Genomic DNA, 22737 nt, shown 5'->3' with positions numbered 1-22737 from the left:
GTGGCGGGGGCGGGGAACAAATCATGGCCCTCATTTTCTCTTCTCTGTGAAGGAATAGGAAGGTGAGGTAGACTCCTTTCTACCGCTTTCTCTCAGATATAAGAACTCTGCACCCACCCTGTATGCTGTCATTCCCAAGAGTTTGGAGATTTGGGGGGATTCCAGGAACAACAGAATGGGTGGCAAGAGCTATTTCAAAGTCTTAGATTTTAGTGAAGGTAGAATCCCTGGGATACATTGTCAAAGTACAGATTCCAGGTCCCAATATGAGTGATTCTTTTTTTTTTCTCTTGCTGAGGAAGACTTGCCCTGAGCTAACATCTGCTACCAATCCTCCTCTTTTCGTATGCGAGCCACCGCCACAGCATGGCCACTGACAGACGAGTGGTGTAGGTCTGTGCCCAGGAACCAAACCCAGGCTGCCGAAGTGGGATGTGCTGAACTTAACCACTAGGCCACTGGGGCTGGACCCTTATATAAGTGATTCTAATTTAGTAGGTCTGAGATACAGCCCAGAAAGTTGCATTTTTATAATATACTAGCCGATATGAACTTCAGTTTGAAAAACAATCCCCTTGGGCAATGTGAATCTGCCTTGTGGCTTGTTTAATATTGGGCAGAGAATGGGAGAAGTGTCCCAGTGCACAAAACTCTGCAGGGACACCTGCCCCCCAGGCACCATGGAGGGCTAGCTGAGCCACGGCCCCTCACTGAGCCTCCAGGCCCTCCTGGGGAGTAGCTGGCGAGTGCCACTCTGCAGTTACCTCTGTTGGGTGCAGTGAAAACAGTGCTTTGTCCTGGCTCTAGAGCTGGAAGCAGCCTGAGGAAGAATACTTCTGCAGAGTGAGAAGCATTCCTTGCTGCTTCAAAGTGGAGCTGGGAGAAGCCACTGCGCCCACCTCTGGGGCGATCCTTGGAGTGAATGGTTTAAGTTCTAAACTGAATTATTTCATTTGAAAATGCTTAGACTAAATGGGGACCCTCCTCCAGGCACCCTGACCCTAAAAAGAAAAGCTGAGAGATGATAATGAGTAAATCCCCAGCAGACTCCTTGCCGGGCATGCACACCAGGCCAACATATTTCTTTAAGGGTGTTTTTACCCCAAATGCCCTGGAGCTTATTTCTAAACTTCAATAACTCAGAAACGTTGACATTCTTCCTTCAGGTATGAAAAAATGGTTGGACCATTACATGCAGCTGCTAGCTAAATTGCTCTTGCTGTTTTTTAAAAAAAATTTTAACTCAATTTTGAGTTAGATAACCACACAAAAAAAGAACTAAACCAGTAGGCAATATTTTTAAGGAACTGATATGACCTTCAGATCATTTAAAACACAATGTTTCTTTCCTCTTTCACAAACTGGCTACATCTCTTCTTTCCAAGGTACTTCATACTATGATATTACCACAGAACAAAGCTTTTATGATAAATATTGGGGAATAACAAATCTTGGGAAAGCATATCTCACGGTAACAAGAAATGTCCATTTTCTGTAACGATTCTGCTACATTTGTTAACATGACCCTGAATTACATGCTAGATACCTCTTCGCACAGAAAGTTTACCTTTTCCTTTCCAGCTGGTTTGGCTACAAATGTAGAGAAAGCCACACTCACAAGTTTCTCAACGCCAGTGAACACGTCCTGTACTACAACCTTGATGCTGATCTAAAATGAAAAAAACAAATAAATAACCTTTCAGCCATCCAGATAACAGATGAGACCGTGGCATTCAAAACTCAGCTATGCACTTCACCATTCTCTTCTTTTGTTTTTTGAATAAAACCAGCATTTTAGTTTACTTTTAAGCATTACTGTTCTTTCCATGATGTTCTCTAAAATTGGAAAAATCACCTTTCTGATTATAGAAACGTATATATTTATCATGGAAATTTGGTAATTTCCAATTACCATTTAATTGGAAATATAAAAAGAGGTAAATGATTAAATTGAATCTGACTGTCCAGAGTAAATATTATCAGTAATTCCACCACCCAGATTAATAATTATTAACCTTTAGGTGAATTTTCTTCCAGTTTTATATGTATATATGAAATGTATATATATATGTCCATACATATGTGTGTATACACATAATATTATCATAGTGTATTAAGTTTTATAATTTTTTAAAAACTGAAATTATGTGATAAGCATTTTCTAATCCAATTATTGCTAAATATGCTTTCGAAAACAAGGTATTAATGAATGCCTCATAGCTTATCAGAGAGATGCACCATAATGTTTTTTAATCTTTAGTCTCTGAGTTTTATAATCAACTTAACATGGACAAAATTATATCATGTTATTTGCAGCTTTGTTTCCTTTTTCAGGAGTTCATTTTTTCAGGAATAGCAAGACGGTGGCTGAGACACTTTATAGTGACACTGCAACGGCCTGGATTTCCCCGTGTGGGGAGCTCTGAAGCTCCCCGAGATCACGTTCTGCAGGAGTGTTGGTAAACTCAGGAACCTGTCATTAGATTTCGGCTAATACACACTTTCCCCACACATCCCAGATAAGTTACAGGATTTTCTTGGACTAATGGGCAACCTCAGGCATCTTAGTTCAGCCCTATGTTATCAACGATAAAGAATATCTATTTCTACATCTTTACCAAGTACATCATGTACCAAAATAATCAACAATTCACAATTCATTTTAAATCACTTAACTTATAAATGCAAATTAGTATTTGCATGGTAAAACCTAAGGTGATTAACCAAATTTAAACCATCCATTCTCAACTCCAACAACTCTCAACCTGACAGTTTTCCACTTTCAGAGAACTAGGCAAATGAAAAACAGAATAAAACGACTAACAGTGAAAACAAAGCAACAGTTCTGGAGAGTTAAAACAAGTTCTGACCATTATCTTCTATTAGAAGAGCTCACTTGGTTATGTACGATGACCAAATGTCTCAAAAACACATGCCAGGGGGGATTTCGCCTTGTATCATGAGAGAGCAGGTCAGATTGGAATGACACCCTGTGAAAACAAGTGGAAAACTGGACCAAGTGTATGAAGCAACTATTTCCACACACAGGACAGCAGGCAACGCAGAACTGTGATCCCCGAGGGAAAGGAATGACGGACTGGAGCACCTGAATTTCCCAGGGTCCCAGCCTGAAGGCAATTCCCAGACTAAGGCCAAGGAGAGGAAAGTGAATCTAAAATCTCACCGAATTGAGGAGGCAGAAATCAAGGAGATCAAGGCAGCTGAGAGAGTACCAGAGATAAGGGAGCTACAAAAGGAAAGAATTCCAGAAACATGCATACTGTCCAGTTGAGTGTTTGGGTCGATACCAGTCTGAGGATGCATAGGATGGAAGCTCAAAGGCCAGACAAGAACAACTTCTGAGGAAGAAGCAATTCCTGGGGAGCTGTAATGTGAACAATTCCAAGAGCTCACACAGAGCTGGGGATCTTCGGAGTTCCCTCCACCCAGACCTCGCTGAGTACACAACATTCCTAGAGCCCAGAGAAGACCCCAACTTAGAAGAGGAGCTAAATTAGCCTCAGTTGAGACCAGCATTTACTTTCCTTGGGATCAGAAATCTGTGCTTCCAAACTCACCAGGCTTTCTTTTCTTGTCTTAGTTTTTAGTCAAACTTCCCTTGGAAATTCTACCTTGTCTCAGGGAATAGGAGGACAAGGAGAAAAGAAAAGGAACTTTTACCTATGCTTGGGCTAAATATAAAGGAGAGGGCCAGCCCTCAGGAAAGAGGCCAAGCCCAGAGACTACTGTGTGGAAAGGTGAGAGCCCCACAGTTGAGAAATCAGAGTCTGGAGATAGCATCACAAATGTCACTGACAGAGTTCTTGTATCCACAAGCTTTTATTTCCTTCCTGGTTTCTTCAAGTGTTCTGTATTCTGAACAAAGCAACAGATGAGACTGTTCATATGGACACTGTTCATGCAGACACTGGGGGAAAGGGACTGAATCAGGGTAAAGCATCGCCATAGTCGTGGTTATTGCAAAAGTAGTTCCGTTATGGGTTGAAAAGTGTCCCTCACCAAATCCAGTACCTCAGAAGGTGACCTTATTTGAAAATAGGGTTTAATTAGTTAAGGGGGTGGACCCCAATCCAATATAACTGATGTCCTCACGAAAAGGGGAAATTTGGACACAGACACATGCACAGGGAGAACACCATGTGAAGAAGAAGGCAGAGACCGGGGTGGTGCAGCAGAAGCCAAGAAATGCAAAAAATGCCAGCACACCACCAGAAATTAGGAGGGAGGATTGGGGCAGATTCTCTCTCAGCTTTCAGAAGGAAGCAACCCTACCGACACCTTGCTTTAGGACTTCGAGCCTCCAGAACCGTGAGACAATAAATGTCTGTTGCTTAAGCCCCCCCAGGCTGTGGTCCTTTGTTACGGCGGCCCCAGAAAACGGATGTAAGTCCCTCCGTGTCTTCCGTGCCCAGGGATCAAAGGGACTGCTGACCACCTAGAAGCTGCAATATGGGATCCAGTACCGTAACTTCTCTCCTGCTGGTTTAACCTGGTAGAGACTTCAGAAGCCCTCGAGAATGTTGTATTCACAACCAAGGCAAGGAAAAGAGAACCAAGTGGATGCAGAAGAAAAATCTCCTAAACTGCTCTTCTTACTGAAGGCCAGTCGCTCTGCCTTTCAAAACCTAGTTAATTACGGGGCTAGTTTCCACTGGGGGGTGAGGAAATGGAGAACAAGTAGAGTCAGGATCATTAGGAAATAAAACCCATGCCTTTCAAAGATCCGAGAGAGAGAGCCCTTCTCCCCCGCATGGTCACTGTCTGTGTAGCCTTCTATGAAGAAATAGCGCACTGCATCGCATTTAACTTTAATAACAGAGCCAACTGGGAAACACGGGCTCCTTATATCTACCTGTGAGCTTGACTCCAGGTTCAAGGGCCTTCTGAAACCCAGAGTCTCATGAACTCCAAACTATTCCAAGGCCTCCTCCGCTGCCCTCTGTACACAATGAAAAGATGAACACCAACAGGCAGAAGAAAGGGCAGGGTCTCTTACCTCCATGCTTGTGCTGAACGCTCTAGTAACTTTCGCTTTGATGGTGATAACTTGTCCAACTCTAGTTAAAAAAAAAAAAAAAGTTCTCAGTAATCCTAGCACATCCCATTTCAGATTAAAGATTTGGTTGAATGCATGTGCCACAGAGCAGTTCTACCTTATCATGCTGCTAATGTTTGTGCGTGAAAATCTCAGGTTCATAACAAAAAAAACACTAAAAACAGATGCCAATCATTGTAAACCACACATAGGTTAGCTGACTACCTCTATTTAAACAGAAAAGGGACTTTGCAAAGATGGTGTGCAAAATGACTTCCAAATCCGCAACAGATTCTTGGCTCTGATTATCATGGCCGTTTCCTTAAGGGAGGTTAAAACAGATAAACAAGCAAACCTATACAACTGATATTTATTTTAAAATGTTAGTTAGTAAATAAATGGATAAACATACAAACAAGCAAGCAAGCAGACTGATCAGCTTCCCTAGGTCTACATGGGCCCTCAGTGCTGCTAGATGATCCATTCACGCCCCGTGATTACTGGAACTCTGGTCATGTAACCCGAAGTCCTTCCAAAGCTTTTGTGTTCCAGGTCCTTCAATCTGCTCTGATCCCTTCACCTTAGTGGAAGACAAGGGGCTACCCAATATGAGCTCCTCAGTTTTCTCCTCTGCTTTCCAAATTGAACTATAGTCTCACTGTTCTCACTCCTCTTTCGGAGGAAGAAAGACAGCTCTCTTCCAGACTTCTCTCTTTACCTGTGTCCTTGGTCCCATCCCCACTACTTCCCCTCCCCCACCATCTGCTGGCTCAGTCAGCTCTTTCCTCTTTTGCACCCTCGCTCTAGGCGCCTTCCCTGACTCCTTATCAGGCTAGGGAAATGGCTAAGGTTTCTCCTTTCTAAAAATCTTTCTCTCAAGCCTATTCTATCTCAAGCTTTTCCTCTTCTCCTTCATATACAAGCTTCCTAAAATAATCATTTCTTTTTCGAACTCATGCATTTAACAAATGTTTGTAGTTATGGCTAGTCTTGGCATTAAGCTAAGACCTCAGGAAATAGTGACGAACGTGACAAGGTCGCTGACTTCAAGGAGACCAGTCTTCACTTGGGACACCAGGATGTAAACAGATGAAATGGAATGCCAAGCAATTTTTTAAAAAAGAAGAAGAGACTGAGTATTCCAAAAGCACCCAGGAGAAGTGACTAATTTGGAAAGTCAGGGAAGGAGTCACAGAAGAGGCGACATTTGAGATAGGTCTTCAAAGATAAGGATTTTGCCAGGTGCAGAAGTTTGGCAGTTTCGTCTCCCATTCCCTTCTCGGCCACTCGAACCTAGCTGTTGCCGCCACAGCTTAGTCCTGATCTCTCCAGAATCACTTCCTAACAGCTAAATCCAACATCTCAACTCATTTAACAGCACCAACAAACCTCTTTCTTCACGAAATTTCTCTTCTCTTCACTTCTAAAACACTGATTCTCTCTTCATTCTCACTTTCCCTCACTAATTTCTCTTCCTTAATCCATCCCTCAAGTGTAGACATGTCCTAAAGTCCTGTCCTTTGTTCTATTCTCTTCTCACTTCACCCTCCTCCCAGAAGACCTAGTTTTCTTCCATGGTCCGATCATCTTTACAGAGGTGGCTCTCCAATCCACCTCTTTAGCCTGGACCTCATTCTTGAAACTCAGAGCCACATTTTCAAACTTCTCTCAGCAAATTCAACTAATAGTTACAGTGGCTCCACTAGGCTCAGTGTTAACTGATCCCACACCCGTTACCTAATTTAATCTAATCCCCACAGTTAGTACATGCAAACCCAAACAAATTTCCTTTTTTCCCTTAAATTTGTTCCTCCTAGACTTTCTGGCTCTGTTTGGTAAAGTTTCTAGGAGAGATTACCAGTAATGGTACCACGCAGGTTAGAGTCCCTCTTCAAAGCTACTGTGGTACTTGGTACTCACATCCTACTAAAATCTTATGCCCCCTGCCTGTCAGACTTTGAGGAGGAGAAGCATCTGCCATTTTTCTTTGTCTTTTTTGTGAACTCTGACCTACCTTTAAGAGTAGAAAAATTCCGCAGGACTTGGTTCTTCACCAAACCAAATTCCACACTGACTTGTCAACTGAATGGAATCACTAAAATCCCAACTAAATACAACCAATTTCATAGCGTGGCATTCAAGGCCTTCTGTTACCCAGCCCTGGTCCACCGCTAGGACATCATCTCTCTACAGAACGGGCTTCTCCTGAGCACTCCCTGCTCCTTCTTACCTCGGGGCTTAGACTCTCACAGGTCCCTTGTCTTGTGAACACCTTTTCCTATTCACCAGAGGAAAATCTATACCTCATTTAAGGCCCACATTAAATGCTACCTCTATCATGAATTCTCACTGATTCTCCAGTCAAAATGTACCTTTTAACTACTTCACAGAACTGAGTTTATATCTCACCCTAGGCATGCATGTTATCACGCTTTCTATTCCGATGATTATGTATTTGTCTGACTCTCTCACCAGACTGACCGACCACCACATTTGGAATTGTGCCATAATCATTCCCATATCCTACTGAGCCTAGAATACTTTTTGTATAAGCAATAGATATTTGTGAATTTAAAAAATGTCTAATATGGCTTGTAACCAAACTATATGGCTTTCTATACATGTCTTTCGATTTTCTTCTTTTATGGTACAGGTGCCATATAAAAAATACAAGAAGTTCCCTTTCCATGACGTTAGTGGCCACAAATCCTTTCCGATGACACAAACATGAAATGGTACAAAATGGCACAACTACATATCAATGATGAGGTTACTAGTTAAGACTAAGTTACAGAATTTAGGATTGGAAAGTACATAATAGATATTTTATTACAATATACTATTGGCGTTCCTAAGTTTAATAATGGTGCTTTAATCTAACCCCAAATAAGTTTGGATTTGCAGTAATTTGTAATTTTGCTGAGATACAAACACATGTCAACTTTTCTACTTCAGGGAAAATCACATAGTAGTATGTGAGCTTAAGCAATGGACCTTTATCTACTTCTACAAGATTCTAGAATGTCAAGGGCTCTTTCAGTGACACTGCAGCCGCCTGTGAGAATAAGCATGGAGAAATGTTCAATAAAAGTTGCTGATCACAAAGACAGAAGCAGTGGTTTGGGGAAAGCATTGGATTAAGCATCAGAAGATGCTGGCTCTCGGCACCCTCTGTCCTCCTCCGGCTGGCTCTGGGCATTAGATCTCATCAGTACAAAGAGAAGACTGGGCTGAGCTTTAAAGGTCTCTCTGTGCTTATGATTCTAATTCCTGCCAAAAATTTCTTTTGAGTTGGCTTTGAAGAAGTAATTTCTTTTTTTGCATGTTGTTTTACTTAATTTAACTTTGTTTGCATATAAATATAAATGCCAAATAGAGAACTCTAAGCAGCAAGGTTGGAGAGATGAACTGGGCATCTCATTGAACAAAAGTACTTAGAGGTTGAAAACTGGTGGCAACTGCCCCATCGTCCTTGAGAACCATCCCGGCCCAGAAACAGATGACCTTTCTCTTTCTTTCTCTTGTAAGTTATGTTCATGTCTTTAAAGGATCAATATAATCAGCATTAAAAAAAACACCAAAGGGATACAAACATAAAATCAAAGAAATTAAGTAAACCATATAATCCTAATTTATTACAGGTATTAGTATGAACTCTTTAAAAAACACATAATTTCTAATTCTGTCCACTGAAAAAGCCTAGAAATAATGACCAACCCTATATTAATGAGCACCTTCTCTGTCCAGATTGTGATCTCTACTTATCATTTCTTTTGAAGAAATTTCTGATTCTACGTCTGTGTGAGGAACATAAATGATTAGCCCATTTTGTCATACCAGAAAATAAGGGAGTTGTCAAAGGCTTCTAATTTGGGTTTATGTCCAAAGGACTTAGGAACCGAACTGAAGAAGGTCCCACTGTCCAAAGATGGGGCAGTTTGAGCACCCACAAGAATAATCACATCAAAATGTAAATGCATTGTATATGTTAAAATCCATGGGTTCATAATGATGTTAAATAAAAGGAAAGAATTAAGCCTGTCTTTCCTGGACAAACTCTACCTCAGGCTAACCAAGTAATTAATGAGATAAAGGGTCTCTGGACACAACTATTTCAGAAAATAAAAGAAGAAGAAATGATATAATTAGCACATTACCATTTTACCAATATCCAATGAAATAATGGTTCTAGGTAAAGATCATTAGACCTCATGTGCTCTTGACAGGAACTAGTTTTAGTAAAATATCAAACATTCATCAGATCAACTTTTAGATGCAACTATCAGTTTATAAGAAATACAAAGGACAGGTGAACACATTAAACAGGGATATAACGAGCAAATACAGCACGTAGCAAACTCTGCAGGACAAATGACCAGGTTTCTTTAAAAAATCATTGCAAGAGAAAAGAAGGAAGGGAAAATTATAGGTTAAAAGGCATATCAATCATATTGGATCCTGATTCAATAACCAATTGTTTAAATTAAAAAAACATTTTTTGAGACCATTGGGAATAATAATTTCTCATAATGGTATTGTGATTGTTATTATGTTTTCCAAAAGAGCCCTTATCTTTTAGAAATGTATACTGAAATATTCACAGAAGATGCCTGGGATTTGCTTCAAATAATCCAGGTGTGTGTGTAGGGGGGTGGGGGATGGAGCGGTATTGATAAAACAGGAGGGTCCAAGAGTCGATTATTATTGTAGGTAGGTGATGGGTCCTTGGGAGCACACTGTGCTATTCTCTCTACTTTTGTGTATGTTTGAAATGTTTGTATACCCTGAAATTTTCTACAATAAGAGATAGTAAAGCACATATACACTCCCATACATTAAATGTTTTTCATAATTTAACATTTCTACTCAGATGAATTAATGTTTATTCAACAACCTAATGATGAAATTCACCATCATAGAGATACTTACTGTCATTAATTATTCTTCTAGTCAAGGAAGGAGCCCTTAAGAATCAGCTTTTAACAATCCTGCTATGCTTTATACCAGAATGCATCTAATGCTGAGAGATATTTCTCAACAAAGTCAGGACTGTGCATTTATTCTTGAGTGTTTACTAAAAGTAGGTCCTGCAATTATTTCTTTTACTGATTTATATTAGGTCCAATGTTATTTATTTTACCAACAAATTGGTAAATTGGATCAGTGACTCCAAATGAATAAGCTTAGGTGCCACAAATACAAGTTGCAGACGAACCAAGAAACCCAGGAGAAAGGTGTGATAGGGCAATGCCACTTACCTAGCTGTCTCCTCAAACTGTATGTCATCCACCGAGGCTGTAACGCAGGAAACCCCAGCATGTTTTTCAGCTTCAAAAAACAGGTAAAAATGTGCTGCATGAGTAGTTATGTCTGAATATTTCAGCATAAGGGGACAGGGACAATCCTTAAGTGGACTCATTCTAGTAACTCATCCTCTCGTTCAGTACAGGACCACTGTGCTCACACTTCCGGATGATCTGGATCAAAAAGAGTTCCTTTGCTCTAGAAGCTACATTTCTACTGCCTGGAAATTACTGTACTTTCTTGTAAGTTTTAACTCACACTGTTTATTATTTGAAATTCAACACCAATACCCAGCATATCTAGCTATTTAAGTAGCAATCTTAGTAATTTGGTGCCAACTTTAAATATTTTGTCACGTACTATCCTTCTTTTGTTTTAAAAATAATGCATCAAAGCTGTATCCATTATCCCACATAACCAGTCACTGAATATATTTAAACCACTTCACCAGTGGTCTGAGCATGGGAGACCCTGAGATCATATCCCAATCAGAGAGGAATTTCTCTGGGCATCAGAGAAGTAGAGACGGGCACAGAGCAGGTATTTAGTCAATATTTATTATTTATTATTACCAAATTCACCAGGCATTAATTATGTTGCAGGAGGAGAGTATTGAGTAGGGTGGAGAGCGATTAGGGAGGAGCTCCAGTTAGTTCCATGTCTGCATTTAATTTGTTGAGATTTTTTTCTGATTGTTGGTTTTACTTTATACACAAATATCAGAATTTATTCTCTTTGGGAAAAATTTTGACATGTGCTTCTGCCAGAACTTGGTTTTGAGGAACAGTCAACTAAAACCCAAACAGGTTACATTGGCCTTTAAAGAACTTCTAACCCCATTTTAATTTTGGAGACTTCACTCCTGAAAAAAAGGAAAGACAGTGAATTATGCTGAATTTGGATTCTTTGTGTGTAGTGGATTACTTTAACTGCAATAGATATTAATTGATAGTCCCAGGTAAAGAGAGAGAAGAAAAAACTCCAAAGCCCTCCTCCCTATGATCTGATTCTGTAGAAAATTCTGGTCTTACTAGTTGGAAATAACTGTTCTTCCAAACATGCACGTAACATAAACTAAGTTACCAGAAAATGAGCCACAGCAGAACTCTGTGTGTGAGTGAAGGAGTGGGAGGACTGGCTCCCCAGCTTTAAAGTTCAGTGAGAGGAAGAGAACATAAAAGTATGGGACTTTAGAAACACTCAAGGTGGGCTCAATTTAATTCAGCGTCTCAAACATTTGTTACGTACCCACTGATTTCCAGACACTGAGCTGAATCAGCCCTATCTTTCAACAAGTCTACTCAGCGGCAGCTAGAGATCCAGCCATAGTCAGCACCCTTCTCGAGGTTAAGACTTCCAGAGAACTACTGGATCCTTGCAAACACGTGCTGTAAAACATTGACTACCGAGTACCTCACAGACATTCGTTTAGTTACCTGACATGAGGGAACGGGATGTTGAGCTTATTAAACTATTCTTGTTAATAAAGTGTTACCAGGTATACCAACATGAGTTACCAATTTTGAATGATTTAAATGATAACTAAAGTGCAATAACCAATAAAAGACAATATTTATCGTGTATTTTGGGTATCCACTATGTGTATATAGCACTATACTAGACTGCATTAGGGATCAGGAAGAAACATAATCATAATAGTTGCCATTTATTAACCATTTGTTATTGGCCAGGCCCTGAGCTAAGTATTTATGCACGTCAATTACATACGGTTGGTACTATTATTAGTTCTATTTTACATGAGGAAATTTAGGCTGAGAAAGATTAAATACATTGTTCTAACTAGTGATTTTGACTACAGAAGCAATAGGAACTCAGAAAAGACAAGACCAACCAAGGAACGCTCCCCAGAGAAGTATTTGGCCAAATATGGTCTTCAGAGGTTCATTAGCGAAGGTTTACACTACAGATTTCCAAAGGCCATTAAATTAAAAAGAAAAAATAAAAATATGGGAACCAACATAGGGTCACATTTTAACAGGTGAGTATATGTGATTGTTTTCTTTTTACAAGCATGTTAGGCATGAATTCAACAGGACCAGCTTGTTTTGATTCTTGATTTCGATTGTCCTTCATACAGATGCCAACAAAAGTGGAGAAACCCTAAAGCTATTTCTGATTTCCTGGGGAAGCTGAGAGAAGCTGAGGAAGAGTCGCAGACTAGCCAAGTTGTTGTAATCCAGATATGAGATAATGGTTGATAAAAATGGTGGAACTTCATTCATTCATTCATTCCTTTAACCAATACTGACTGAGTAGCTGTGCTATGCCAGCCTCTGCATAATGTGCTGGAAATATATAACAGCCACGACCCCTGTTCTTATGGAGTCTAGTGGAGGGATTAATTAAATGAATACATAATAACAAAATGAGTTAAGCGCTCTGAAGAAAACATGGATTTTATGGGAGTCTGTAACTGAGGAACCAGACCTAGGTGGGATGTCAGGGAAGGCTTCCACATAGAGGGGATACTCGAGCTGAGATCTGAAGGATGAGTGGAAGTAAAATGCATGTGTTGGGAGGGGGAGCAGAGGAAAGGAGAGCATGCTGAACAGAAGGAACAATGACTACAAAGCTCCTGATGAATGTCTTTGTGGCTAAAATTCAGAAAGCAAGAAGGAGAGTGGGTAAGATAAGGCTGAAGGGAAGGCTGAGGATGGACTATGCACAGCACCTTGAAGCTCTTGGTTGACGATTTTATATTTACTATTATTATTAAAGATATTGTTCCACTATCTTCTGGACTCCATTGTTTCCAATGAGGTCAGTGGTAATTCTAATCATCGATCTCCTATATATAGCATAGTGTTTTTCTCTGCCTGATTTCAAGATTTTGTTTTCACCATAATTTGACTATGATGTATCTAGCTGTGGTTTTCTTTGTATTAAGCTTGCTTGGTGTTCAATGTCTTCTTGAACCTGTAAATTTTTGTCTTTCACCATATTTAGGAAAATTTCAGCCATTATTTCTTCAAATATTTGGTTTTTCTCATCTCCTTTGAAACTCCAATTACATGTGTGTTATACCTTTTGACTTTTTTTCCCACAAATCTCTGATACTTTGTTCACTTTTAAAATTCCTTTTCCCCCTCTGTTCTTCAGATTGGATCATTTTTATCGATCCATCTTTATGTTTACTCTTTTTTTTTACTGAAGTCATAACAGTTTATAATGTGAAATTTCAGTTGTACATTATTATTTGTCAGTCACCATATAAATGAGCCCTTTCATGCCTTGTGCCCACCCCCCAACCCTTTTCCCCACTAGTAACCACTAAACTGTTCTCTTTGTCCATGTGTTAGTTTATTTTCCACACATGAGTGAAATCATACAATGTTCGTCTTTCTCTGTCTGGCTTATTTTGCTTAACATAATACCCTCAAAGTCCATCCATGCTGTTTTGAATGGGACAATTTTGTCTTTTTTTATGAATGAGTAGTATTCCATTGTACATATATACCACATCTTCTTTATCCAATCAATCTTCTTTATCCATTCATCAGTCGATGGGCACTTGGGTTGCTTCCATTTCTTGACTATAGTGAATAAAGCTGCAATGAACCTAGGGGTGCATAAGTCTCTTTGAATTGTTGATTTCAAATTCTTTGGATAAATAACCAGTAGTGGGATAGCTGGGTCATATGGTATTTCTATTTTTAATTTTTTTGAGAAGTCTCCACACTGTTTTACATAGTGGCTGTACCAGTTTGCATTCCCACCAGCAGTGTATGAGGGTTCCCTTTTCTGCACATCCTCTCCAACATCTGTTATTTTTTGTTCTGGTGATTATAGCAATTCTAATAGATGTAACGTGATAGTTAGTGTAGTCCTAATTTGCATTTCCCTGATGATTAGTGATGTTGAACATCTTTTCCTGCCTATTGGCCATCTGTATATATTCTTTGGAAAACTGTCTGCTCCTATCCTTTGCCCATTTTTTCATCAGGTTGTTGTTGTTTTTTTGTTGTTGTTCAGTTGTGTGAGTTGTTTATATATTTTGGAGCTTAACTGCTTGTTGGATATATGATTTGTAAATATTTTCTTCCAGTTGGTGGGTTGTCTTTTCATTTTGTTCCTGGTTTCCTTTGCCTTGCAGAAGCTCTGGTGAAGTCCCACTTGTTTATTTTTTCTTTTGTTTCCCTTGCCCTAGTAGACATGGTATTCAAAAAAATCCTTCTAAGACCGATGTCAAAGAGTGTACAGACTATATTTTCTTCTAGGAGTTGTATGGTTTCAGGTCTTACTTTCAAGTCTTTGATCTATTTTGAATTAATTTTTGTGTATGGCGAAAGACAATGGTCTACTTTCATTCTTTTGTATGTGGCTGTCTACTTTTCCCAACACCATTTATTGAAGAGACTGTCATTTCTCCATTGTATGTTCTTAGCTCCTTTGTTGAAGATTAGCTGTCCATAGATGTGTGGTTTTATTTCTGGGTTTTCAATTCTCTTCCATTGATCTGTGGGTCTGTTTTTGCACCAGTACCATGCTGTTTTGATTATTATAGCTTTGTAGTATATTTTGAAGTCAGGGATTGTGATGCCACCAGCTTTGTTCTTTGTCCTTAGGAATGCTTTAGTTATTTGGGGTCTTTTGTTGTCCCATATGAATTTTAGGATTCTTTGTTATATTTTCATGAAGAATGTCATTGGGATTCTGATTGGGATTGCATTGAATCTGGATATTGCTTTAGATGGTATGGACATTTTAACTATATTTATTCTCCCAATCCATGTGACTGGAATATCTTTCCTTTTCTTTATGTCATCATTGATTTCTTTCAATAATGTCTTATAGTTTTCATTGTTTAGGTCTTTCATCTCCTCCATTAAATTTATTCCTAGATATTTTATTCTTTTTGTTGCGATTGTAAATGGGATTGTATTCTTGAGTTCTCTGTTAGTTCGTTATTAGAGTATAGAAATTAAACTGATTTTTGTAAGTTGATTTTGTACCCTGCTACTTTTCTGTAGTTGTTGATTCTTTCTAATAGCTTTCCAATGGATTCTTTAGAGTTTTCTTATATAAAATCATGTCATCTGCAAATAGCAAGAGTTTCACTTCTTCATTGCCTATTTGGACTCCTTTTATTTCTTTTTCTTGCCTAATTGTTTTGGCCAAAACCTCCAGTACTATGTTGAATAGGAGTGGTGAGAGTGGGCACCCTTGTCTTGTTCCTGTTTTCAGAGGGATGGATTTCAGTTTTTCCCCATTCAGAATAATGTTGGCTGTGGGTTTGTTATACATGGCTTTTGTTATGTTGAGGTACTTTCCTTCTATACCCATTTTAGTGAGAGTTTTTATCATAAATGGATATTGGATCTTGTCAAATGCTTTCTCTGCATCTACTGAGATGATCATGTGTTTTTATTCCTCATTTTGTTAATGTGGTGTATCACATTGATTGATTTGTGGATGTTGAACCATCCCTGTGAACCCGGTATAAATCCCACTTGATCATAGTGTATGATCTTTTAACATATTGCTGTACACAGTTTGCCAATATTTTCTTGAGGACTTTTGTATCTATGTTAGTCAGTGATAGTGGCTTGTAATTTTACTTCTTTGTGTTGTCCTTGTCTAGCTTTTGTATGAGGGTAATGGTAGCCTCATAGAATGATAGGAAGTATTCCACATTCCTCAATATTTTGGAATAGTTTCAGAAGGATACATATTAAATCTTCTTTGAATGTTTTGTATAATTCTCCAGAGAATCCATCTGGTCCTGGATTTTTATCTTTTGGGAGGTTTTTGATTACTGTTTCAATCTGTTTACTTGTGATTGTTCTATTCAGATTCTCTATTTCTTCTTGATTCAGTTTTGGGAGGTTGTATGAGTCTAAGAATTTATCTATTTCTTCTAGATTGTCCAATTTGTTGGCATATAGATTTTCATGCTACTCTCTTATAATCCTTTGTATTTCTGTGGTATCTGTTGCAATTTCTCCTCTTTCGTTTCTAACTTTATTTGAGCCTTCTCTCTTTTTTTTCTTAGTGAGTCTGGCTAATGGCTTGTCAGTTTTGTTTATCTTCTTAAAGAACCAGTTCTTTGTTTCCTTGATCCTTTCTACTGTTTTTGTTTGTTTGTTTCAATTTCATTTATTTCTGCTCTTTTATTATATCCCTCCTTCGCTGACTTTGGGCTTTGTTTATTCTCCTTTTTCTAATTCTGTTAGGTGTAGTTTAAGATTGCTTGTTTGAGATTTTTGTGTTTGTTAAGGTGAACCTGTATTGCTATGAATTTCCCTCTTAGGACCACTTTTGCTGCATCCCATATGAGTTGGTATGGTGTATTTTCATTTGTCTCCAGATATTTTTTGATTTCTCCTTTAATTTATTCAATGATCTATTGGTTGTTTAGTGGCATGTTGTTTAGTCTCCACATATTTGTCACTTTCTCAGCTTTTTTCTTTTAGTTGATTTCTAGCTTGATAGCACTATGATAGGAAAAGGTGCTTGATAAGATTTCAATCTTCTTAAATTTATTGAGGCTTGCCTTGTTTCCCAACGTATGGTCTATCCTCAAGAATGTCCCATGTGTACATGAGAAGAATGTATTTTCTGCTGTTTCTGGATGGAGTGTTCTATATATATCTATTAAGTCCATCTGGTCCAGGTTTTCATTTAAATCCACTATTTCCTTGTTGACTTTCTATCTGGATGATCTAGCCATTGATCTAAGTGGGGTGTTAAGGTCCCTTACTATTATTGTGTTGTTGTTAATATCTCCTTTTAGGTTTGTTAACAATTGCTTTATGTACTTTGTGCTCCTGTGTTAGGTGCATATATATTTATAAGTGTTATGTCTTCTTGGTGGAGTGTCCCTTTGATCATTACATACTGCCCCTCTTTGTCTCTCATTGCCTGTTTTGTCTTGAAATCTACTCTGTCTGATATAAGTATGGCAATACCTGCTTTCTTTTGTTTGTCAGTGGCTTGGAGTTTTGTCTTCCATCCCTTCACTCTAAGCCTGCGTTTGTCTTTATAGCTGAGATGTGTTCCTGGAGGCAGCATATTGTTGGGTCTTATTTTTTAATCCATTCCACCACTCTGTGTCTTTTGGTTGGAGAATTCACTCCACTTACATTTAGAGTGATTATTGATAAATGAGGGCTTACTGCTGCCATTTTATTGCTTGTTTTCTGGTTATTCTGCCTTTCCCTTGTTTCTTGTCCTGTGTATTTCAGACTACCACTTCAGTTTGGTAGTTCTCTATGATGGTTTTCTTAGTTTTCTCTTTATTTATCATTTATGTCTCTGTTCTGATTATCTGTTTAGTGGTTACCATAAGGTTTGTATAAAAAATTTCATAGATGTGATAGTCCACTTTCTGATAGCCTCTTATTTCCTTAGACCAAGCCAATTCCACCGCTTTCCACGTTATTATTGTCACAACTTATTCCATCTTGTGTTGTGAGTTTGTGGTTAAAATGATGAGATTATATTTATTTTTGATATTTTCCTTCCCTTTATCTTTAGTGTTATAATTAAGTTTATGCTAATTTGTTCTGACAGAGAGCTGTAGTTTTCTGATTTTGCCTACCTATTTATCTCTTTGCTCAAGACTTTGTAACCTCCCTTTTTTTTCAGGTATGACAGCCTTCTTGAGCATTTCTTTTAGGGAGGGTCTTGTGGAAATGAACTCCCTTAGCTTTTGTTTATCTGGGAAAGTTTTTATTTCTCTATCATATCTGAAGGATATTTTTGCTGGATAGAGTATTCTTTGCTGAAAGATTTGTCTTTCATAATTTTGAATATATCATTCCCCTCTCTCCTAGCCTGTAATGTTTCCACTGAGAAATCTGCTGAAGCCAGATAGGGGTTCCTTTGTAAGTTATTTTCTTCTGCCTTGCTGCTCTCAATGTTTTTTCTTCACCATTAGCTTTTGCCAGCTTTACTACAATGCACCTTGGAGAAGATCTTTTAACATTGATATAGTTAGGAGTTCTTCCATTTGTATTTCCAGTTCTTTCCCCAGGTTTGGGAAGTTCTCAGCTATTATTTCTTTGAACAAACTTTCTGCTCCATTCTCCTTCTCATCTCCCTCTTGAATATCTATAATCCTTATGTTGCATTTCCTAATTAAGTCAGATATTTCTCAGAGAATTTCTTCATTTCTTTTTAATCTTAGTTCTCTCTCCTCCTCCATTTGAAGGATTTCTATATTTTGTGTCCTCCACGATACTAACTCTGTCCTCCATAATATCAGCTCTGTTATTCAGGGATTCCAGATTTTTCTTTATCTCATTCATTGTGTTTTTCATCTCCAACATTTCCTATTGGTTTTTCTTTATCGTTTCAACCTCTTCTGTGAAGAAGTTCCTGATTCCATTGAACTATGTGTATTTCCTTATAACTCACCGAGTTGTTTTATGATACCTATTTTGAATTCTCTGTCATTTAGAGTATAAATTTCTGTGCCTTCAGGATTGATTTCTGGGTGCTTGTCATTTTCCTTCTGGTCTGGAGTATTAATATAGTTTTTCACACTGTTTGATGGCGTGGATTTGTGCCTCCACACAGTGATAGTATTTGGTTGAAGCTTCCACCTCCTGCCGCAGGGTGGGGGTCAGGAACTGTGTATTCTGAGCCTGCCATGATCTGCAGCTTGCTTCCTCACAGCTGCTACTTTTCTATTGTATGCACCAGTGCTCTGGCCGACCAGCTGAGCTGGAGCACTGGGCTGCACGAGGGGTGCTTTCTTTTGCCTGCACAATCCCAGGGGCTTCTGGCTGTGCACTGTCTGCTCTCCTTGGGTGCTGTCTTGATGAAGACAAACTCGCAATAGTTTAGCCACTTCTGATAGGAGATACTGTGCCAGAAGAGGAACCCTTATAGGCCTTGATAAAGAAGACAATGGGGGAAGATGAACAGAACATGTGACATGATGAGATTAGCACCTTCAAAAAGTACTATAGATGCAGTGTGGAGAGGAGACTAGAATAAATGGAGATGACCAGTTTAGAAACCACTGCTGAAGTCCACCTGAAAGATGATGGTAGCCTGAGCTAGGTGGTGGCAGTGGAGGCACAGCAAAGTGGTTGGGTTTGAGAGATTCCTTTAATGTAACATTGATAGGACTTGGTTCATGGATTGAATATGTGAAGGGGGAAGCAAAGTAAAGAGAGTTTTCCTGGATGACTCCCAGACAGCTGGATGGATTGGGTGCCATTTCTGAGAGAGTGAACTCTGGAAAAGATTCACAAATGAAATAGAGAGGGAAATGTGAATCTGGGATATTTCAAAACAAGAAATGGAAATAGAGGGGGGAGAACAACTCAGATGGTGTCAAGCCTCTAGGGTTAAGGATCTAGAAGAATAATGGGCTACTGACAGAAATGAGGTTTAATGCCAAAATGATAGTGAACATATTAATCTTTCTTTAAATATTGAGAAGACATTTTGGAATCTAGCTGTGCCTGGGGGTCATGGCAGTGCCTTGGGGCCATGATTATGATCATTATTTATCATGTTAATTTAGTGTTACAGAAGTGCTGGTCAATAAGGGACTCTGGTTGGGAAAACGCCATTTCTCCGTGTCAGATTTAGTTACACCTTGGCTAAATAATGTCCCTCGCTTAGGTGATGCCTTTTCTCACCATGGAGAGTTTAAATCAGGCAGCATCCAGGTTTCCAAACCAACTTTATCATAAAGGTTTCTTTAATATTGTGCTGTTAGTAATGTAATTATTAAGGTCCAGAGTAATTGGCTATCAAGTGAATCATTCTACGGACTGAGTTCCAAAGATGTAAAACCATAGAAATTTTTATGAGAATTTCAGGAGGGCAATTGTTTCTCCATGACAGGACAGAGGCACCAAGTGAGGTAACTTTAAAAGTCACTTCAATATTCACATGATGTATTCAGTTGCCTTGGCAATAGGCATGATTATTATTATTAGCAACCTCAGTGATTCCTATCTTTGTTTCTCTTCCATGTGGATTAATTTTATATTCATGTTTCTATTATTATGTTATCATAACCAACATCAAATCCTGATAAAAACCGTTAAGACAGAAACCAGACCTATCAACAAACAGACTGGCATCAGATAGCTGACTGGATTTTGCAGGTGGTTAACACACAGAGGACCAGAAACTGTTAATGCTCATTGAGAAGCAGTGTAACCCTCCGAGCTCTACTTTTGTCCTCTGCAAAATAAGAGACCTGGGAGACACAATCTTAAGCTCCTTCCAGCTCTAATATTGTATCCTAACGTCCTTTAAAATGTACATTTGCCAACTCCATTAAGCGCCTGGTTCACTCTAGAAACGAGATTCCTAGTTCTGGCCTACCCATCATCCATCTACCCATCCACAGAATCAAAAGCTTTTTATTTAGTGCTTATTAAGCATGAGAGAACTCGTTTTAGTTTACATGCTAATTGGCCAGGCAGGAAATAAAGAGGTGAACAGATTAATACACAAAATAATTACAGATTGTGCTAAGCGGTCTGAAGGAAGTAGAAAGGGCATTGTGATAAAAGCGATGAATGGGTGCAAATGCCAACAGGTGGTCAGGAAAGACTTCTCTGAGGAAACGGTATTTGCGCTGAGAAGTAAGGCTTGGAAAGGGCCAAGAGCACAAAGGCAAAAAGAAAAGCAGGTGCAAAGGTCCTGAGCAGAGACCACAGAGCGCGACAGGCAGCAGGCTGAACGCGGAAGCAGAGACGAGAAGCGAGTGATCTATTACATCAGGCATTAAAGAGATCTGCAGAAATGTAAACCAATACCACTCTTCTATGTACTTTTTTGTTAACAATATAGCCTTCAATAGAAATCTGTAATGGGTTTATTCTTGTTCTCTTTAACTGAATAAATGTTTAAAAATTTGGTACATAGGGAGAAAAGTAACCCACAGACACAAAAGTTCTCTGGGGTCTTCATTTACATACTGCGGTAGAGGAGTCCTAAGACTAAAACCTTTGAGGAACGTGCGAGGTCTGGGGTGTTCCCTGCGTTGGATGGACTGTCTCAGGCATCACGGTCCCTGGCTGTACAGAGCTCACCACTCTGTAAACATTCTCCCCTTCTCCCTTCTGTCTCCTCGCCATCCCCGCTCCTGGCGTGGCGCGAGCTGGCGCGCCAGACATCGGCTTCCTCACTGGGGTGGGTCACCCCGGATCCTCCCATGTCCCATCCCGCCTCCCCACATCCCTGCCCGCCTCCCAGTTCGCAGACACCCCCGCCATCCAGGCCCCCGCTTCCGGACGCCGGCCCTGCCGCCCCAGCGCTCCCCATCCAGCCTTCCTGCGCCCTACCCCGCGCCCTACCCCGCGCCCTACCCCGCGCCCTACCCCGCGCCCTACCCCGCGCCCTACCCCGCGCCCTACCGGCCAGGCAGGCGGCGGCGTCGATCCAGCGGAGCAGCTGCGCGGCGCCCAGCTCGCCGCGGGCGTTGGCGTGCGCGGGCCCCACGGCCCGGCTCATGCGCACCTCGCCGGGCGCCTGCCGCTCCATGCGCGCCCCGGAGCGAGCCCGGCCGCCCCACGTCCCGCTCCCAAGGGCACCGCGCCCGCAGCCCCTCGGGGTGCCGCCGACTCCGGGCAGCGGGGACTCAGGGGCCGGAAGATCGCCAGGAGGGCGAGAGGGGGCTCTTCCGTCTCAGGAGAAGCAAACCTGGGGCGACCGAGGCAAGCGAAGCTGGGGACAGCCCGGCGTCTCCCCCGCGAAGGGGGACCGCGGTCCTTATCTCGGGGGAGCGTGCAGAGGCTTCGAGGAGATGGAGGACGAGGCTCACAGCGTGTGCCAGCTACGGTGAGACAGGTGTTTGCTGCGTAAATAAATAGTGGGGTTATCAGCCGGCTGAAGAACTGGACGGGCCGTGGGGAGTTAAGAATCGATTAAATGCTGTCCAGAGAATGTAGACGTTTTGCTTTAGAAGTTGATTTCAGTCTTCTTTTGGCTGTTGACTGCCAGGTAGAGTGAGCGCTCACTCCTCGGGCCCCTCGTTCAAAATCCACCTTCTGATTCCTAGGACATAATAATGGCTCCAGAGAACTCTCTGTTAATGATCATTTTGTTACGAAATTACCCTCACTGCCAAACAAACCAGAAAAAAAGAAAAAAGAAAAAGTGCTGATGTTTGCAGACGCATGAGGGTCACCCAACAAGGGAAGGCAACCTTTTGGTTTTAATCTAGAGAATTTAAGGTTAGAAACTGCCACCTCATTATGAATGATCTAGGCAAATCCCAGAGAATTTCTTCTTGATGGCAGACAGAATCTCGAGCATTCAATGAGAGTTTTCATTCTCAGCCTTTAGCGCATGAAAGTTGCTACATTTTTCTAGGTCTGAAATCGGCAACTTTACAAAGCAGTTCTCATTAAGGGAAAGGGGACACCAGAAAACCTCCAGCA

The 22737-nt window shown here is 40.2% G+C and overlaps 1 protein-coding gene across 2 annotated transcripts in view; it reads right to left on the bottom strand.

The window, feature by feature from the left end:
- The window catches only part of ACOT12 (acyl-CoA thioesterase 12), a 46723-nt gene extending 24296 nt beyond the window's left edge, over window positions 1-22427 (bottom strand). Inside the window, exons 1-4 of one of the 2 annotated variants that reach the window (XM_023618072.2) lie at window positions 21712-22427; window positions 10315-10384; window positions 5018-5078; window positions 1568-1669 (exon numbers count right to left, since the gene is read on the bottom strand). In XM_023618072.2, the coding sequence (XP_023473840.1) occupies window positions 1568-1669; window positions 5018-5078; window positions 10315-10384; window positions 21712-21838 (360 nt within the window). In that variant the 5' untranslated portion in view covers window positions 21839-22427. The remainder of the gene's footprint in view (window positions 1-1567; window positions 1670-5017; window positions 5079-10314; window positions 10385-21711) is intronic. The other variant, XM_023618073.2, reaches the window with a different exon arrangement.
- Window positions 22428-22737: the final 310 nt, after the last annotated feature.

This window comes from Equus caballus, chromosome 14, assembly GCF_041296265.1.
Source record: "Equus caballus isolate H_3958 breed thoroughbred chromosome 14, TB-T2T, whole genome shotgun sequence".
NCBI lineage: Eukaryota > Metazoa > Chordata > Mammalia > Perissodactyla > Equidae > Equus > Equus caballus.
Note: the sequence above shows the minus strand (reverse complement) of the source record. Positions and strands in the feature narration are given on the sequence as shown.